This window comes from Odocoileus virginianus, chromosome 34, assembly GCF_023699985.2.
Source record: "Odocoileus virginianus isolate 20LAN1187 ecotype Illinois chromosome 34, Ovbor_1.2, whole genome shotgun sequence".
NCBI lineage: Eukaryota > Metazoa > Chordata > Mammalia > Artiodactyla > Cervidae > Odocoileus > Odocoileus virginianus.
Genome location: NC_069707.1, coordinates 16,014,678 through 16,034,470, shown reverse-complemented (window position 1 = coordinate 16,034,470; position 19,793 = coordinate 16,014,678). Strand labels below are relative to the sequence as shown.

The 19,793-nt window shown below is 47.6% G+C and overlaps 1 protein-coding gene across 1 annotated transcript; it reads right to left on the bottom strand.

Moving 5' to 3' along the window:
• Nucleotides 1–8,737: 8,737 nt before the first annotated feature.
• On the bottom strand, nt 8,738–16,475 carry LOC110151708 (UL16-binding protein 3-like). Its single transcript, XM_070461745.1, has 5 exons — nt 16,236–16,475; nt 11,910–12,173; nt 11,224–11,508; nt 9,996–10,128; nt 8,738–8,820 (listed from the first exon to the last, which is right to left on the bottom strand). Exons 1-4 carry the CDS (start codon nt 16,462–16,464, stop codon nt 10,013–10,015), a joined length of 894 nt encoding a protein of 297 aa, XP_070317846.1. The 5' UTR covers nt 16,465–16,475; the 3' UTR covers nt 8,738–8,820; nt 9,996–10,012.
• Between the last annotated feature and the right edge of the window lie 3,318 nt (nt 16,476–19,793).

Below are 19,793 nucleotides of genomic sequence, written 5' to 3'. Positions count from 1 at the left end.
TCCAGCAAGAGTGCTTCCGTGGGTCGCCATGCCCTTCTCCTTGGGATCTTCCTGACCCTGGGATCGAAGCTGGGTCTCCTACATTGCAGGCAGTCTTTAAAGAGGGGGGAAATTCCCTTGAGCTACGAGGGAAGCCCTGCTTTTCTAAAAAGACTGAAGCTTTCCACGCCCCCCCCCCCCGCCCCCCACACACACACCCAACCACCCCCACTGGAGAACTCTGCGGATCTCTAGAATGGGCTTGAAGACAGCCCTTAATTGCCGTGTCATCAGCAATATGTTTTCTAGTAGTTTCCGTCCCAGGGAAGTCCTAGACCTTTTGGAGGGCAAAGTAACTGCTCATTAGAAAGAATTTGAGGACTGAGGCCACAACCTGAATTTGCAGGTTCCGCGTGGAGACTGGGATCAGGAACTGCCACCGGGCGCCACTTGGCGGTCTCTTCTGGCTGCTTGTTCTACACTGGCAGCCTGTGTGATCCGTTTTCTTTCCCCTCATAATTTACTTTTATGCAGCGTACAAGCAGCATTGACCATCTCACGTTCACATCTCAGGGCTATCCGCTGATGAAGAGTGAGGTCGTCCATCACTTGTTGGGACTGAAAAGACCTCCTAATTCTTGGGAGTGGGTCTACCAATGACATTCAGAGGTGAATGTCTGTGACAGTGGGCTCCATCTCTCTGTTATCATGGGGCTCTTAGCCTTTGCTAGCTTTAGGGGTGATTGAGCCCTGACCTCAGAGGGTCGCGCTGACCCCTCAGCAAGGGCAGTGCTCCAATTCATGTCTTGTCACTGAGTGAGGTTGGGTTCCCTATTGATACATGTGGAAATGGATGTGAGCAGAGTTTCAAGGATGTGGCAAGAGCAATTAGGTTGAATTTCATGTACTGGAATGTATAATCGTTTTCAACACCCATTAAAATCACCTCCTTTTGATTCCACTCCCATCTGGGGTCTACTCTGTGTCCAGGTGCCAGGAGCACACACGAGTGAGGGTGGCCAGGACTGTCCAGAGAGGCCCGTCTTCCCCCACCTGGCTTTCCTGACCAGGACTCTAACGCTGTCCTTCTTTCTTCTGCTCTCCCAGTTACTTGCCTCTTCACCAGCCTCCTCCACTGGGGCTACATGCTCCCCGTGTTGCCTCTTCCCAGAGATTAAACCCAGGCCCCTGTCCCCCAGGCCTATGCATGAGAGTCTTCCCCTGACACATCCATCACCTGAACCCACCAAGCTGGTGCCCCACCCGAGTCTGAGTCCTATCTTCCTCCCAGCCCCCATGTGTCTCTTGTCCGCAAATTGTTACACACCAGGGATCTTGGCCTCCTTAATCAATAGAAATAATTCAGAGGCCAGACAATAGAAATAAATCAAATATCTTAATCAAAAGAAATTGAGGCAAGGCTTTATTGGGGCTCCTGTTGCATCAGAGGGGAATGAGAATAAATGACAGGTTCCTTGCTTGCTCACTCCCTGAGGTGGTGGGGTGAGCTGGTTCCTTCTATGGGGTGAGTGTAGGGGTGTGTCCAGGGGTCAGTCAGAGGGGTGGCTTAGGTGACTGGCTGAACCCCTAAGTGTTCATGTGTGCTGGGGGACTGTGAGGCATGCTGCTTTTGCTCTGGGCTCTTCAAAAGTGGCAGTTGCATTTTTCGTATCTTTGTGTCTTTCCCCCAGAATTTTCTCCAACGATTCCAACTGAAAAACAATCTGTTTTGTAAAACCTTTTTATTATGTATTGGGTCTAGCTGATTTACAGTGTTGGGATAGTTTCAGGTGAACAGCTAAGGGACTCACCCGTATACATACATACACATATATACATACATACACACTTATACATACATGTGTCCATTCTCCCTAGACTCCCCTCCTGACAGGACAGCCACATAACAGTGATCAGAGTTGTGGGTTTGATCCTTGGGCTGGGAAGTTCGCCTGGAGTAGGAAATGGCAACCCACTTCAGTATTCTTGACTGGAAAATTCCATGGACAGAGGAGCTGACAGGCTATAGTCCGTGGAGACAGAAAGAGTTGGACATGACTGAGTGTGCCCACATAGACACACCATATGCCATACATAGGTCCTTGATGGTTATCCATTTTAAGTAGAGCAGTGTGTCCATGAACTTCCCAAACTCCCTAACTATCCCTTTCTGCCTCCTTCCCCCCAGCAAATGAAAGTTCGTTCTCTAAGTCTGGGCATCTGAATCTGAGAATGCAAAACATCCTTATTGCTGATATGAAGAAAGTTTTACAGGTCTGGATAGAAGATCCAACCAGCCACAACATTTTCTGAACCCAAAGCATAGTCGAGATCAAAGTCCTAACTCTCTTCATTGCTATGAAGGCTGAGATAGGTGGAAAAGCTGCAGAAGAAAACTTTGAAGATAGCAGGGGTTAGTTCATGAAGTTTAAGGAAAGACGGCATCTCCATAAAACGAAGTGCAGAGTGTAGCACGAGACTTGACATAAAAGAAGTAAAAGGAATCCAGATAGGAAAAGAAGAAGTGAAACTCTGTCTGTTTGCAGATGACATGATCCTCTACATAGAAAACCCTAAAGACTCAACCAGAAAATTACTAGAGCTAATCAATGAATACAGTAAAGTTGCAGGATATAAAATCAACACACAGAAATCTCTTGCATTCCTATACACTAACAATGAGAAAACAGAAAGAGAAATTAAGGAAACAATACCATTAACCATTGCAACAAAAAGAATAAAATACTTAGGAGTATATCTACCTAAAGAAACAAAAGACCTATACATAGAAAACTATAAAACACTGATGAAAGAAATCAAAGAGGACACAAACAGATGGAGAAATACACCGTGTTCATGGATTGGAAGAATCAACATTGTCAAAATGGCTATACTACCCAAAGTAATCTATAGATTCAATGCAATCCCTATCAAACTACCAACAGTATTTTTCACAGAACTAGAACAAATAATTTCACAATTTGTATGGAAATACAAAAAACCTCGAGTAGCCAAAGTAACCTTGAGAAAGAAGAATGGAACTGGAGGAATCAACCTGCCTGACTTCAGACTATACTACAAAGCCACAGTCATCAAGACAGTTTGGTACTGGCACAAAGACAGAAATATAGATCAAAGGAACAGAATAGAAAGCCCAGAGATAAATCCACGAACCTATGGTCACCTTATCTTCGACAAAGGAGGCAAGAATATACAATGGAAAAAAGACAACCTCTTTAACAAGTGGTGCTGGGAAAACTGGTCAACCACCCGTAAAAGAATGAAACTAGAACACTTTCTAACACCATACACAAAAATGAACTCAAAATGGATTAAAGATCTAAATGTAAGACCAGAAACTATAAAACTCCTAGAGGAGAACATAGGCAAAACACTCTCCGACATAAATCACAGCAGGATCCTCTATGACCCACCTCTCAGAATTTTAGAAACAAAAGCAAAAATAAACAAATGGGACCTAATGAAACTTAAAAGCTTTTGCACAACAAAGGAAACTATAAGCAAGGTGAAAAGACAGCCCTCAGACTGGGAGAAAATAATAGCAAATGAAGCAACAGACAAAGGATTAATCTCAAAAATATACAAGCAACTCCTCAAGCTCAACTCCAGAAAAATAAATGACCCAATCAAAAGATGGGCCAAAGAACTAAACAGACATTTCTCCAAAGAAGACATACAGATGGCTAACAAACACATGAAAAGATGCTCAACATCACTCACTATCAGAGAAATGCAAATCAAAACCACAATGAGGTATCATTACACGCCAGTCAGGATGGCTGCTATCCAAAAGTCTACAAGCAATAAATGCTGGAGAGGGTGTGGAGAAAAGGGAATCCTCTTACACTGTTGGTGGGAATGCAAACTAGTACAGCTGCTATGGAAAACAGTGTGGAGATTTCTTAAAAAGCTGGAAATAGAACTGCCATATGACCCAGCAATCCCACTTCTGGGCATACACACCGAGGAGACCAGATCTGAAAGAGACACGTGCACCCCAATGTTCATCACAGCACTGTTTATAATAGCCAGGACATGGAAGCAACCTAGATGCCCATCAGCAGACGAATGGATGAGGAAGCTGTGGTACATATACACCATGGAATATTACTCAGTCATTAAAAAGAATTCATTTGAATCAGTTCTAATGAGATGGGTGAAACTGGAGCCCATTATACAGAGTGAAGTAAGCCAGAAAGATAAAGACCATTACAGTATACTAACACATATATATGGACTTTAGAATGATGGTAACGATAGCCCTATATGCAAAACAGAAAAAGAGACTCAGATGTATAGAACAGACTTGTGGACTCTGGGAGGAGGTGAGGGTGGGATGTTTCAAGAGAACAGCATCGAAACATGTATATTATCTAGGGTGAAACAGATCACCAGCCCAGGTTGGATGCATGAGACAAGTGCTAGGACTTGGTGCACTGGGAAGACCCAGAGGGATAGGGCGGAGAGAGAGGTGGGAGGGGGGACTGGGATGGGGAATACATGTAAATCCATGGCTGATTCATGTCAATGTATGACAAAAACCACTGCAATGATGTAAAGTAATTAGCCTCCAACTAATAAAAATAAATGGAAAACAAAACAAAGCAACAAAAAAAAAGACTTGACATAGAAGTTGACACAAGTTATCCAAGAGATATAGCTGAGATAATCTATGAAAGTGGCTACATGAAGTTTAAGGTTTCCAGTGTAGACAAAAGAGTCATCTATTGGAAGAAGGTGCCTGCCAGGCCTTCGATACCTGGAGAGGAGTAGTCAATGCCTGGCTTCAAAGATCCCAAGAAACAGGCTGATTCGCTTGATAAGGACGAATGCAGCAGATTACCAGAAGTCTGTGGTCACTTACCACCTGGTAAATTCCAAGGCCCTTTCAATTTAGGCTGATTTTATTCTGCCTGTGCTCCATAAATGAAACAATGAAGCCTGGATGAGAGCATATCTGTTCACAACATTGGTGGCCAAGAATTTTAAGTCCAATATTGAGACCTACTGCTCAGAATGAAAGATTCCTTTCAAAACATTACTGCTGATTGACAAAGCATCCCAGAATCTGATGGAGAAGTACAATAAGATCCATGCTGTTTTCATGGCTGCCAAGACAACATCCAGTCTGCAGCCCATGGGACAAGGAGTGATTTTGATGCTCAAGTAACAGGATTTAGGAAATACATTTTAAGGCTATAGCTGCATAGATAGTTGTTCCTCTCCTGGATCTGAGCAAAGTCAACTGAGAACTTTCTGGACTGAATTCATTTTTTTTAAAAAGGATATCATCTTTTCTAAAAATATTATTTATTTATTTATTTGGCTCCATGGGTCTTAGTTGAGGCACACAGGATCTTTGTTGGGTCATGCATGATCATTCATCACAGCACAAAGACTCTCTAGTTTTGGTGCCTGGGCTCAATAGTCACAACGTGTGGGCTTAGTTGCTCAGCAGCATGTGGGACCTTAGTCCCCTGAACAGGGATCAAGCCTCCATTCCTTGCATTGCAAGGGGGATTCTTCATCACTAGACCACAAGGGAAGTCCCCCTACAGTGGATTTTGATTACAGATTCCATTGAAAACACTGAATCATGGGAATAGGGTGAAATATCAACAATAAGGTGAGTCTGGGAGAAGGTGATTCCTACCTTCACAGATGGCTTTGAGGGGTTCAAGAAATCACTGGAGGAAGTAACTGCAGATGTAGTGGAAATAAGAAGGGAGCTAGAATTAGAAGTAAAACCTGAAGATGTGGCTGAATTACTTCAATTTCATCGTAAAGCTGAAATGAATGAGAGTTCATTCTCATGCATGAGCAAAGAAAGTGGTATCTTGAGACAGAAACTGCTCTTGGTGAAGACGCTATGAAGATTGTTGAAATGGCAACAAAGGATTTGGAACATAACATAAACTTAGTTGAAAAACACAGCAGCAGACTGCAGAGGATTAACTCCAGTTTTGAAAGTAGTTCTAATGTGGGTTAAAATGCTGTTAAAGAGCATTGTATGCTCCATAGAAATCTGTGAAAAGAAGAGTCAGACGATGTGGCAAACTTCATTGTTGTCTTCTTTTCAGAAATTGCCCTGCCCACCCCAACCTTCAGCAACCACCACCCTGATCAGCAGACATAGTGAGACAAGACCCTCCACCAGCAAAAAGATTTTGACTCGTGAAGGCACAGATGATTCTTAAACTACTTTATTTTAGAAACAAACTGTTGTTAATGAAATTCTGTATGTTATTTTTTTAGTTATAAAACTATCTCACACTTAACAGACTTCAGACCATATCAACAAAACTATATACACAGTGGGAAATGAAAAATTTCTGTGATTCACTTTATTATGATATTCAATTTATTGTCCTGGTCTGGAACACAGCCTGGAATATCTCTGAGGTTCTGCTGTATCTACATGCCTTGGAGGATAAAATTAAGGCAACAAAGGTTATTTTGAGTTTTGCCAAGAGAACACACTACTCATAGCAAAAACACTCTTTCAACAAAACAAGAGATGACTCTACACATGGATATCACCTGATGGTCAATACTGAAATCAGATAGATTATATTCCTTGTAGCCAAAGGTGGAGAACCTCTATAAAGGAGCAAAAACAAGACCGGGAGCTGACTGTGGCTCAGATCATGAGCTCTGTATTGCAAAATTCAGACTTAAATTGAAGAAAGTTCGAAAAACCACTAGGCCCTTCAGCTATGACCGAAATCAAATGTCTTCTGTTATACAGTGGAAGGGACAAATAGATTCAAGGGATTATATCTGGTACAGAGAGTGCCTGAAGAACTATGGACAGAGGTTCATGACATTGTACAGAAGGTGCTGACCAAAGCATCCCCAAGAAGAAGAAATTCGAGACAAAATGATTGTCTGAGGAGACCTTAGAAATAGCTGAGAAAAGAAGAGAGGTGAAAGGCAAAGGAGAAAAGGAAAGATATATCCATCTGAATGCATAATTCCCAACAATAGCAAGGAGAGATAAGAAAGGCTTCCTAGATGATCAATGCAAATAGAGGAAAACAATAGAAAGGGAAAGCCTAGAGATCTCTTCAAGAAAATTCGAGATACCAAGGGAACATTTCATTTAAAGATGGACACAATAAAAGACAGAACCGGCAAAGACCTAACAGAAGCCATTCCTATCAAACAGTTGGTCAAGTTGTGAATGCAAAGGAAAAGTACTTAAAGGAAATCAAAAGTGCTCCTCCAGTGAACACATGCATGATAAGAAAGCAAAACTGAGCATCAAGGTCAAGTGGTAATATTGGTTTGAGAAGAAAAAAGAAAGATGCTGAGTAGGACGTGCAATGCAAGAACATCACTTTGCCAATAAAGGTCTGTCCGGTCAAAGCTATGGATTTTCCAGTAGTGATGAACTTATGTGAGAGTTGGACCATAAAGAAGGCTGAGTGCTGAAGAACTGATGCTTTTGAATTGTGGTGCTAGATAAGACTCTTGAGAGTCGCTTGGACTGCAAGGAGATCAAACCAGTCAATCCTAAAGGAAATCAACCCTGAATATTCATTGGAAGGACTGATGCTGATGATGAAACTCCAGTACTTTGCCTTCCTGATGTGAAGAGCTAAGTCTTTGGAAAAGACCCTGATGATGGCACAGATTGAGGGCAGGAGGAGAACAGGGCAACAGAGGATGAGATGGTTGGATGGCATCTCTGACTCAATGGACATGAGTTTGAGCAAACTCTGGGAGATAGTGAGAGACAGAGAAGCCTGGCGTGTGTCCATGGGGTCACAGAGTTGGACATGACTTAGCGACTGAACAACAATTCACCATATGTGAACAGCTCAAGCAGTGGCCAAAAAATTACAATTTATCTTATTTATTTGTAGCACTTCATTATCTATTCTGAATATGATTCTCTGTCTATGGGTAAATAAATCTACTTTTCAAAACAGACATAGTTAGTACGGTGAAGTCTGGCTTCTCCTTCGAGACGGTGAGGCATAGAGAACACAGGAGAGTCACCACTGAGGGTGCAGATCTCGATGAAACAAAAAAGGATTTCATTGCATAACTTCCCGAATATATCTTTGGATCCAGTTTATCAGGATATTGTTGGGATTGACAGCAAGACTGCATGTTAGTTTAAGAATTATCTTTTTATTCTCTGCTTCCACAATAAATGTAGCCAAATCATTAGCTCTATTTAATCCCATAAGGTGGGAAAAGTGTAAAATGTCCTGAGTTCCCTCCTTGATTAGAAAAGGAAACTTGAAATATTTATGTCTTTTGCAATAGTGAGATACTGACTTAAATATTCATATTAGGAAATAAAATGACTAAAAGAGACATTCAGAAATAATATTTTGTTCCGTTCAAAACACTCTGAAGTTGTTTCTCTGAACATAGAAAGAATCCCTGTGTTCTGTAATAGCAGATGGTATTTTTCTTGCATTATCATCATTTGCAACAATGAGATTGCCATACAGAGAAGAGTCTGATTTTTCTCAAAGTAGAAGACAAAAAGTGTCCTATGTGAGGAGATTTCTTGTTCAAGTAGCTAAACATTTCATTGCAGGGATTCCAGCACTCACAACCAAGAGAAAGAGGCAAAAGACAATGGGAAAAAACAGAGAGACTGAAGAGGGTGTTCCCCAGACGTGACCAGAGTCACGAGACAGTGCAGATCCTGCGTCTTCACAACTGGAAGGCAGGCTCAGGGCTCCTTGCTCTGGTCTCCTGGCTCTAAAGTGAACAGAAGGAGAACAATGGTGGCCAAAGAAAGACTGTTCCATGAGGCCAACAAGAGCACCTGTTGTGGCTTCTTGGAAGCACCATCTCCTGCAGAAAAAAAAAAAAGGGTGTTTGTCCAGGAGGCTGAGGAATCCTGTCACTTTCCTGGGGCTGCCCCTCCCCAGCCCCTCCAGCCCCGCCCTCACTGAGGGGCTCCTATGTCCTCCACCCCCACCCGAGGCCCAGCAGCTTCTCGTCCCCTCCTCCTTCCTTCCTGCATCACAGAGTCACCACAGGCCCTGACACCCTCTGCTCAGGCTCAGGACTGGAGCCAGTGAGGAATCAATCCGCTCCCTTTACTCAGGTCTGGATCCTCTCCGAGGGGGGCCTAAAGGACCAGGGAGCAGGTCCCCGGAAGAGGGGCCTTGCTTCCTGACAGCCTTGGGGGGCTGCAGGCAAACCTCCTTCCTTCGCTCCCCTCCGGCCTCTGAGCCAGCAGCACACACAGCTCTCAGGACCAGGGTCCCTGCCCCCATCTCTTCCTGGCCCCACCCAGCTGGGCACCTCCACCCCAGCTCAGGCCCACCATCCCCAGGCACCTCTGCTCAAGGCAGGGCCGCTCAGTGATGGAGGCTCTGGGTCCCCAGGAGGCTGGTGACGGGCAGGCCACAGGCGGAGTGAGAACTGCTGCTGCTCCAGGAGCACAGGCCTGGCCTCGCCCCTTCCCACAGTCTCTGCTGTGGGGCTCCTGCCTTGCCTGCTTGGCCCAAGCCACTTCCGGTGAGAACAGGCCTTTGGAGCTGGGTCTGCATAGGCCTTCCCAGCCCTTCCTCCTGGGATGAGAGCCCGGCCCCTCTCATCTTGGCCCTGGGTGGGTCCCCTCCCCGCTGACACGTCATGAGGAGCCCCATGCTGCTCTCAGCCCCGGGAGTCCTGCCCTCGCCCTGAGCGCCTGCTGTTCTCACACCACCCGCCCTGGGCCCTGCCAGCCAGCGGTCTGTGCGCAGTCAGGCGGACGTCGCTAAACCCTTTCAGCATCAATAGGCCCTCAGCCTAGTGCGGGCCCCTCCCTTTTCACAATGTCTGCTGACAGTGGGGACCTCTCAGAACTGAGGGCTGAGCTTGTCTGAGTTCTGCTCTCAGGTGATATGGGGTCTTATTCACCTGCTCATTTCCAGGATGAGGAGGTTCAGTGAGGGGCAGGGGTCAGCTCGGATTTACCTTCCTCCTCCTCACACCAGGCCCTGTGCCCCTGCCTTCCCTCTGGATTCTGCCCTCAGTACCTGCTCCTGGAAAGGACTCAGCCCAGGAAGACAGTTATGAAGAAACCGGTGAGGAGCACAGGGAGGATCGAGGCTTTGGACTTGATGGCTGTGGCCGTGGGCTGGACTGCAGAGGGGCCCGTGGTTGGTGATGCTGCAAGGAGAGTAAGAGTGACGCCCTTGTCCAGACCCCAAACTCGGCAGATGCCTCCTCGCCCCCCTGACTCAGGTACCCCTACTGTGCAGACAGTGTACACCCATCACATGGAGGCCCCAGTGATAGATCCTCAGGCCAGATGGGGGGAAGGGAGGAGCCCAGTCCTCAGGGGCTCTGACAGCTAATGGGGGAGCAGGTTTCCAACACAGCCACTCAGTCCAGCTGTGACATCAGAGACGGTGACATGAGGATGGAGTCCTCAGGACCTGACAGCAGAGGTGGTAGTGACAGATTTCCAGAAGGAGGACTGGTGACATTTAAAAGAAGATTCTGGAAAGAGGGTACAGTGAGAAATAAGTCCCACAAATCAAAAAGATGTCTACAGGTTTGGGATCAGCAAAAATCCATGTTCAATCGTCCAAAGGCCTGTACTGTGAGGAGAGACGTCAGGAGATGGAAGAGGAAGAAGGATGACTGAGTATCCCCGGGTCATTGTTCTCCCAGGACAACTCACTTTATTTCTTTTTTTACATTCTTTTCTTTTACTTTTTTTTTTTAATACCAAAACCACTGTGTATTGGGATATCGCTGATTAACAATGTTATGATAGTTTCAGGTGAACCATGAAGGGATTCAGCCATAGATATACATGTGCCCCTTCTCCCCTAAGCCCCTCTCCCATCCAGGCTGGCACATAACATTGAGTAGAGTTCCATGTGCTATACAGTGGGAGCTTGTTGGTTATCCATTTACACATAACAGTGTGTACATGACCTCCTCAAAGTCCCTAACTACCCCTTCCCTCGGCTAACCATAAGCTTGTTTTCTAACCCTGTGAGTCTCTTTCTCTTTTGTAAATTTTTTTGTACTATTCTTTTAGATTCCACATATAAGGCATGTCATATGATATTTCTTCTTCTCTTTCTGACTTACATCACTCAGTATGACACTCTCTAGGGCCATGCATGTTTCAGGAACAGCTAATTTTAGATGGATCACTTTCCCAAAACACACACACACAGACACACAACAGAAGACTGGGTCCCTGTCACTGTGAGTGGACTACCACTTCCTTATACTCATCTCACTTACCTGTGGTCTTCAAAAATTTCTCCCAGGGCACCATAAAATCCTGAAGCCAGGCTAGACAGTCTCCCATGGAGACCTTCTTGAAGAAGCTGGTCACAGCTCTGTCTTTCTCCCACTTCTCTTTCATCTGTCTCCCTCCAGGATGAACCTCTGTCCAGTGTCCGTTCTCTGAATCAAAGACGAGGCACATTTGTCGATTGAAGCCGAACTGCCAGGATCCACTGATGTATCCATCCTCTTCACACCAGCATGTCATCCTGGCCTGCAGGGTCAGAGGGCCTGACCCCACTGAGGAAAAGAAAGAGCTCAGCCCCTGGGCTTGAAAATTCTTTGCCCCACTTGGGTCCATCTCCCCTGGTCCTGGCTAATCTGGCCCTGTTTTCTCCTCCAAGGCCTACTTCTTTCACTGGACTACTAGGGAAGGACCAATATCCAATTTTATGTTTTACCCATAAACAATGGATGCAGCTAAGCCCCCAGTTTGGTCCTCCAGTATCTGGATTTCCTAACACCCCTGGACTCGATGGACATGAGTTTGACTTGATAGACATGAGTTTGACTTGATGGACATGAGTTTGAGCAACGTTTGTGAGTTGGTGAAAGACAGGGAAGTCTGGAGTGCTTCAGTCCATGGGTTTGCTAAGAGTCGGACATGACTGAGCGACTGAACTGAACTGAAATGAACTCACCCCTGGCTGTGTGTTTCTCAGGTATAACGTCTGGCAGTTGCTCCTTGAGCAAGTCCCCGATGTCTCTAAGTGTTTCCATCTGTGTTTCCCAAGTGTTCGTAGTTTTCACCTCCTCTCCCAATGGACTTGTGGATTGGATCTTGGCGCCACCACAGTCATAGGAGAGAAAAACATTCCCATCTACATGGCCTTGAACCACACACCATGGCTCTTCAGGTCTCGGCTGAGGATTGACGGTGAAGTTATAGCAAAGAGAGTGAGTGCCTGTCAAGGAAAACGCAAGTGAGGGCAGGGATGGGAGAACAAGACCCATTACGTCCTCCCCCCACTTACGTGAGAGCAGAGTAAAGCTGCAGGGCTGGGTGGGCAGAGCAGGAAGGCGCCCCCTGGCCCCCACTGCTTACAGGCTGAGCACGTGCTGAACCCACATAACATTATGTCTACTCTGCTTGTAAGTTCAACACAGAACCCAAAGCTGGAGAAAGGAGAATTCATAATTAGGGGTCACAGGAGTTAGCAAGGGTGGGGAGATGCTGCTGATCTACCGCTAGGATGGGTCTTAGAAGCCTGGAGAAAGGCCTGGCTCACATGCCATGAAAGAGACAATCTAGAACTTCTGAGGCAGGTGGCAGAGGAGAGGATCAAAGGCTCCGCGAAGTGAATCTGCCAGGGCAGGCATGATATGAAAGGGCAGAAAAGTGTCCAGTCTACCACACTCAATGGGAAAGCCTGAAGGACTCATTGGAGCCCTAAGGAAAGAATGAATGAGAAGCATCTCCAACAGCTCAAGGATGACTTTTGGTGAAGGTCAGGGATGGTGGTAGGAGATGGTGTTCCTGTGGGCTTCCAGCAGGAGTAAGGATGGAGAAGGTGGAGAGAGCTGATGCCAGGGGGAGTGCTCTATTTCAGAAACAAAGTAGATGCAGTGGTCAAAGTGCCTGGAGAGTCAGGCACTGACTGCAGAGAGTACGATGCTGGCTCATAGCACAGGGCGATCCCAGAGGCAAACAGATGAGCAGTGAACCTGGTTACAAACTACACGATTGAAAGGAAAATACACACAAACACACACACACACACACACACAGAAACTCATGGCTGGATGATGAGGAAGCGGAATGTAGAGATCCCAACAAAATGTCCAGATCCTTTGCCCAGTTTCCAGCACTGAGTCAGGTCTTATCCTCAGAATCCATTACTAGAGATAGACATGCCAGGCATCAGCAAGGCCCTCTTATCACCACAGCAAATGCAGAAGTCCTTCTGCCTTTTGGAAGCCACATGGTCATTGACTTGGGTAAGTGTACACATAGGAGAGAAACCACCCCCACATTCATAAGGACCTAGAGTGGGACTGACATCATGTCCAGCAATCTGAAACATCACTATGGCCCACCTGTTATTACTGTGGTGCCTGAGATCTGTGGTTAGGAATACACATCTGTCCCTTGTCCTGCCCACAGGAGTGCCACTCATTCACTGATTCACAGAGTGCTCATTTCACATCCATTGCATTTGCAATATGAATGAAAAATCTTCAGAGTTAGTAAATTACCATGGGGTGAGGGCTACCATAGATGCAATTTCCAAGTTCACACTTCTGACACTGACCAACATCCCCCAATAGTATGTGTAAACAATATCATATCCTGGAGAATATGATAGACAGGAGTACCAACCTACAACCTCTCCAGGGCTGCAGGAGTGTCATCCCTATCCTATCTCCATTTAACTCTCAGTTGCCACAGCAAATGGTGACTGCAGCCATGAAATTAAAAGATGCTTGCTCCTTGGAAGAAAAGTTATGACCAACCTAGACAGCATATTGAAAAGCAGAGACAATACTTTGCCAACAAAGGTCTGTCTAGTCAAAGCTATGGGTTTTCCAGTGGTCATGTATGGACGTGAGAGTTGGACTATAAAGAAAGCTGAGCACCGATGAATTGATGCTTTTGAACTGCGGTGTTGGAGAAGACTCTTCAGAGTCCCTTGGACTGCAAGGAGATCCAACCAGTCCATCATAAAGGAAATCAGTCCTGAATATTCATTGGAAGGACTAATGCTGAAGCTGAAGCTCCAATACTTTGGCCACCAGATGCCAAGAAATGACTCATTTAAAAGGATCCTGATGCTGGGGAACATGGAAGGTGGGAGGAGAAGGGGAAGACAGCATGAGTTGGTTGGATGGCATCACTGACTCAATGGACATGAGTTTGAGTAAACTCTGGGAGTTTGTGATGGACAGGGATGCCTGGTGTGCTGTGGTTCATGGGGTTGCAAAGAGTTGGAAAGGACTGAGTGACTGAACTGAACTGAACTGTGGCCCATAGATTCCTGTAACAGTACATATGAAATGTTTCAGGCTCGGCAGATCATAGGTTTCTGTTACAACTGTTGTCCTTGCACAAAAGCAGTCACAGATGATTGGTGAATGATGACCTGCTTCTTGGGCAGATGATCCAGCAGAACCTGTGACATCAGAAGTATCTGTTGTCAGAAAGGTGCTTTGTGCAGTATATGGCAATTTCCTTGAAGGTTCAGATCTTAGACTCTTTATGTCCTGAGGAAAAGCCATGCCATTTGCAGTGGGGAATACTACATCATTTGCATGTGGCTCCTGGTACGGCCCTGAGGGCTGGTCGAAATGAGGCCTCTGGTCGTGGAATGTCAAATTTGTCCATCATGATCTGGGCTTATCAACCCCTAATCATTAGTTCAAATAGACCAGCCATCATAGGATTGAAGTGATATTGTGGTTTGGCATAAGAAGGGCCAGAGGCAACAAATAAGATGTAGCAGCAGGTGGCCTAGGCCTGACATCAGAATTGTAGCAATATCATTCTCTGGGGCCTGCCCCTGTGGCTCAGCAGTAAGGAATCGTCCTGCAATGTAGGAGTAGGAGTAGATATGGGATCTATCCCTGGGTGAGAGAAGATCCCATGGAGGAGGGCATGACAACCCACTCCAGTATTCTTGCCTGGAGAATCTTGGATAGAGGCCCCTAGTGCCCTATATATAGTTGATAGAATCACAACGAGTTGGACATGACTGAAGTGACTTAGCATGCACACACTACTCTGCTCATGCCTGAGGCTTCATGCAGTGTCCCCGATATCTCCAGGGACCAATGAAGGCACCCTACAGCAGAGGGGGTCAGGGGACATTAGCCCATATCTGCTGGACCCACACTCCTTTCACGTTCTTGTACCCAGAACCTCCAAGGCAGGACAGAGCAAGTTTCTGGTTTACAAAGAGGCAGCTAAGGCACCCCTTGGGGGAGTCCCTAGGGGTGAGTCATCCATTACTGTGGTGTGACCCAGGGCAGCCACTCGGTTCTTCTGGATTTTTGAGGTCGTCTTTGCCTGCTCTTGTACCACAGATGTGGAGATGTATAAAGCACACAGACACCAAACAGCCTGTTGAGACCAACAGATTTACTCTGTCTTTTGAAGAAAGGGTTTTCCAACTCCTGTCTTAATTAATAGCTACTATAGGCCACTGTCTCCATAGTCTCAGGGAAGATGAATGTGTGACCAAAGGGTAGAAGTGGGGTGCCCTGTGTCACACACTTCGGGAAACTCTTCTCCCATCTCTCCTGCTTTATGTCCCGGGGGTCAGGCTGGGAGGCTTCTGCTGGGGTGAATTCTCAGGCAAGAGGATAGGGTGCCAGTTGACAGAGGGCATGTTTAGGATCCCTTCACAGATGGGAAGTTGTTGGAGGCCATGGGCTTCACAAGAAGGGGAGAGATGCAGAAAAATAGTGTTGTAAGCAAGCAGGACTCTAAGGAGGCTTCCTAGGACAGACTCCACCCATCTCCCCCGCCCTCCCTCCCGCACTGAAAACCCCGGACTTTTGCCCAAGTGGCTGACTCCACCTAGACTCTTGCCCATCTTGCCCCACCTCCCCTGCTGCCAACGCAACGGGTCAGACTCCTCCCAGCCTTCCCCTGACCTCCGTGGCAGGGACGGCCGCCACCTTTCCTGCCCCCGCTTCAGTGGCTCCGAATTCCCTACGGGCGGGCCGATTTCCTGGCGCCGCGCTGGCTCCCACTTCTACCTGCTTCCCTTCCCTTCCAGCTGGGAATCCTTTTTCACCCAGACCGTATCTTTCCCCTGCCGGGGTTGGGGGCCGTTGGGTGGGGGTCCGCAACCAGCCGGGGAGTCGGGGCAGGGGAGCAGGAGTGCAGCAGGAAAAGAGCGCGCGGAGCTTTAAAAGCAGGGAGGCGACGTCGCCGCGCCGTTCCCCGAACTCCCGCGGACACCCCCATCCTTCTCGGAGTCTTAAGGCCCTGTGTCCGCTCCCCACAGGTTAATCCCCGAACTCACCGCCTCGCGCCTTGCAGACCATGCTGCTGCTGCTAAGTCGCTTCAGTCGTGTCCGACTCTGTGCAGCCCCATAGACGGCAGCCCAACAGGTATCTCCGTCCCTGGGATTCTCCAGGTAAGAATACTGGTGTGGGTTGCGATTTCCTTCTCCAATGCAGAACCTCAGAGACCCGATTAGAAAGTGAGCCGCCAAAGCAAGACGCGCTGCGGGGTCAGCGGTCCAGGACATCTTCAGCCTGACACTGGGAGAATCGGGCTGGAATTCGCGGGGAGCGCCCAGATACATATATAGGCGGAGCCCGATAACCCGCCCACTCCCGCCCCATCCCCGCCAGCTCACGCCCTCTTCACTGAAGCCTGGCGGCTCCGCGGAGGCCGGCACCTCCCGAGTCCCGCTGCTGGCGTGGCCCCGCCCAGTGCCCCCCCCCCCCCCCCCCCGCTGGCTCACTCCTTGCTCCTCCTGTCCCTCCGCATTGCTTTTCTCCTCCGTGTCCTTCTGGCCCCTCAGCCCTCCTCCCCATTCCCGCCTGCAGTCTTCCTGTGGGGCTGGTTTACTCGCTCAGTCGTGTCGGACTCTCGCGACCCCGAGGACGGTAGCCCGCCGGGCGCCTCTGTCCGTGGGGATTCTCCAGACAAGAGTCCTTCAGTGGGTCGCCATGCCCTCCTCCTGGGATCCTCCCGACCCCGGGGTCGAAGCTGGATCTCCTACATTGAAGGTAGAGTCTTTACTGACTGAGCTACGAGGGAAGCCCTGCTTTTCTTAAAAGACTCAAGATTTCCACGCCACCCAGCACCCCACAACCACCCACACAGGAGAACTCTGAGGATCTCTTGAAAGGGCCTGAAGACAGCCCTTAACTGCAGTGTCATCAGCAATATGTTTTATAGTAGTTTCTGCCCCAGAGTAGTCCTAGACCTTTTGTGGACCAAAGTGAAGTCGCTCAGTCGTGTCCGACTCTGCGACCCGGTGAACTGTAGCCTACCAGGGCCTCCGTCCATGGGATTTTCCAGGCAAGAATACTGGAGTGGGTTGTCATTTCCTTCTCCAGGGCATCTTCCTGACCCAGGGATCGAACCCGCGTCTCCCGCATTGGACACAGACGCCAAGTTTGTGGGCCAAAGTAACTGCTAATTAGAAAAAGTTTGAGGACTGAGGTCAGAACCTGAATCTCCAGGTTCGGCCTGGAGACCGGGATCCAGCGCTGCCCCTGGGCGCTACCCGACGGTCTCTTCCGGCTTCCTGTTCTATCTAGTGCCTTGGTGCATTCTAAGTCGCTTCAGTCGCATCTTGACTCCTTGGGACCACCATGGACTTTTGCCCACCAGGCTCCTCTATCCATGGGGATTCTCTAGGCAAGAATACAGGAGTGGACTGCAATGCTCTCCTCCAGGGGATCTACACTGGTAGCCTGTGTGATCCATTTTCTTCCCCCGCATAGTTTACTTTTATGCAGTGTCCAAGCAGCATTGAGTATCTCATGTTCACATCTCAGGGCTATCCGCTGATGAAGAGTGAGATCATCCATCACTCGTTGGGACTGACAAGCCTTCCTAATTCCTGGGAATTGGGTCTACCAAAGACATTGAGAGGTGAACGTCCGTGACAGAGTGACACATCTCTCTGTTATCATGGGGCCCTTGGCCTTTGCTAGCTTCAGGGGTGACTGAGCCCTGACCTCGGAGAGTCGTCCTGACACCTCAGCACCGGCAGTGCTCCATTTCATGTCTTGTCACTGAGTGCAGCTGGGTTCCCTATCGATAGATGTGGAAATGGATGCGAGCAGTGTATTGAGGAAGTAGCAAGAGCATTCAGGTGGAGTTTCATGTTCTTGGAAGTATGCTCGTTGTGGATACACACTACAATCACCTCCCAGTTGATTCCACTCCCATCTGGGGTCTACTCTGTGTCCAGGTGCCAGGAGCCGCACAGGTGGGAGTGGCCAGGCCTGTCCAGAGAGGCCTGTCTTCTCCGAGCTGGCTGTCCAGACCAGGAATATAACGCTGTCCTTCTGTCTTTCTCCTGCTCTCCTAGTCACTTGCCTCTTCACCAGCCTCCTCCACTGGGGCTATGGGGTCCCCGTGTTGCCTCTTCCCAGAGATTAAACCCAGGCACCTGCCCCCCAGGCCTATGCATGAGAGTCTTCCCCTGACACATCCATCACCTGAACCCACCAAGGTGGGGCCCCACCCAAGCCTGTGTCCTGTCCTCCCAGCCCCCATGTGTCTCTTATTCCCAAATTGTTACGCACCAGGCTCTTGGCCTCCTTCATCAATAGAAATCAATCAGAGTCCAGACAATAGAAATAACTCAAATTTCTTAATCAAAAGAATTTGAGGCAGGCCTTCTTTGGGGCTCCTGCTGCAGCAGAGGGGAGTGAGAACAAATGACAGGTTCCTTGCTTGCTCGCTCTCCGAGGTGCTGGGGCGATCTGGTTCCTTCTACGCGGTGAGGGGAGGGGTGTGACCAGGGGTCAGTCAGAGGGGTGGCTTAGGTGACCGGCTGATCCCTGAAGTGCTGTCGTGTGCTGGGGGCATGTGAGGCATGCTGCTTTTGCTCTGGGCTCTTCAAAAGTGGCAGTTGTGTTTTTCATCTCTTTTTCATCTTTTTCCCAGAATTTGCTCCAAATACTCAACTAAAAACAGTCTAGTTTTATAAGACTTTTTGTTGTATTGGGTGTAGCTGATTAACAAATAGTGTTGGGATAGTTTCAGGTGAATAGCTAAGGGACTCAGCCGTATACATACATGTATCCATTTTCCTTGACAGGCAGCCACATAACACTGAGCAAATTGTGAGTTCCATCTCTGTGCTGGGAAAATCCCCTGGAGAAGGAAAAGGAAACCCACTCCAGTATTCTTGCTGGAAAATTCCATGGACAGAGGAGCCGGCAGGGTACAGTCCATGAGGACAGAGAGAGTTGGACACACACAGAGTGCGCACACACAGACACACCATATGCCACACATAGGTCCTTGATGGTTATCCATTTTAAGTAGAGCAGTGTGTACATGACCTTCCCAAACTCCCTAACTATCCCTTTCTGCCTCCTTCCCCACAGCAGATGAAAGTTCATTCTTTAAATACGGGAGTCTGTTTCTGAGAATGTAAAACATCCTTATTGCTGATATGAACAAAGTTTTATGGGTCTGCATAGAAGATCCAACCAGCAACAATATTTTCTGAGGCCAAAGCCTAGTTGAGATCAAAGCCTTAACTCTCTTAGTTCCGATGAAGGGTAAGAGAGGTGAAAAAGCTGCAGAAGAAAAAATTGAAGATAGCAGGGGGGCGGTCCATGAAGTTTATGGAAAGAAGCCATCTCCATAAAATAAAGTACAGAGTCAGAGTGTAGTACAAGACCTGACATAGAAGCTTCCGCAAGTTACCCAAGAGATATAGCTGAGATAATCTATGAAAGTGACCACACTAAGTTAGACATTTGCAGCGTAGACAAAAGGGCCATCTATTGGAAGAAGATGCCCATCAGGACTTTGATACCTGGAGAGGAGTAGTCAATGCCTGGCTTCAAAGATTCCAAGAACAGGCTGATTCTCTTGATA

Bases quoted from the DNA above. Each gene is read 5' to 3' on its own strand.
- LOC110151708 (XM_070461745.1), bottom strand. From the start codon at position 16,464: ATGTCCTGGACCGCTGACCCCGCAGCGCGTCTTGCTTTGGCGGCTCAC. The intron at 12,174-16,235 runs GTGAGTTCGGGG...TTTCCTTGACAG, and splicing joins GGTCTGCAAGGCGCGAGGCG to GCACTCACTCTCTTTGCTAT. The intron at 10,129-11,223 runs GTAAGTGAGATG...CTCTCCTTGCAG, and splicing joins GAAATTTTTGAAGACCACAG to CATCACCAACCACGGGCCCC.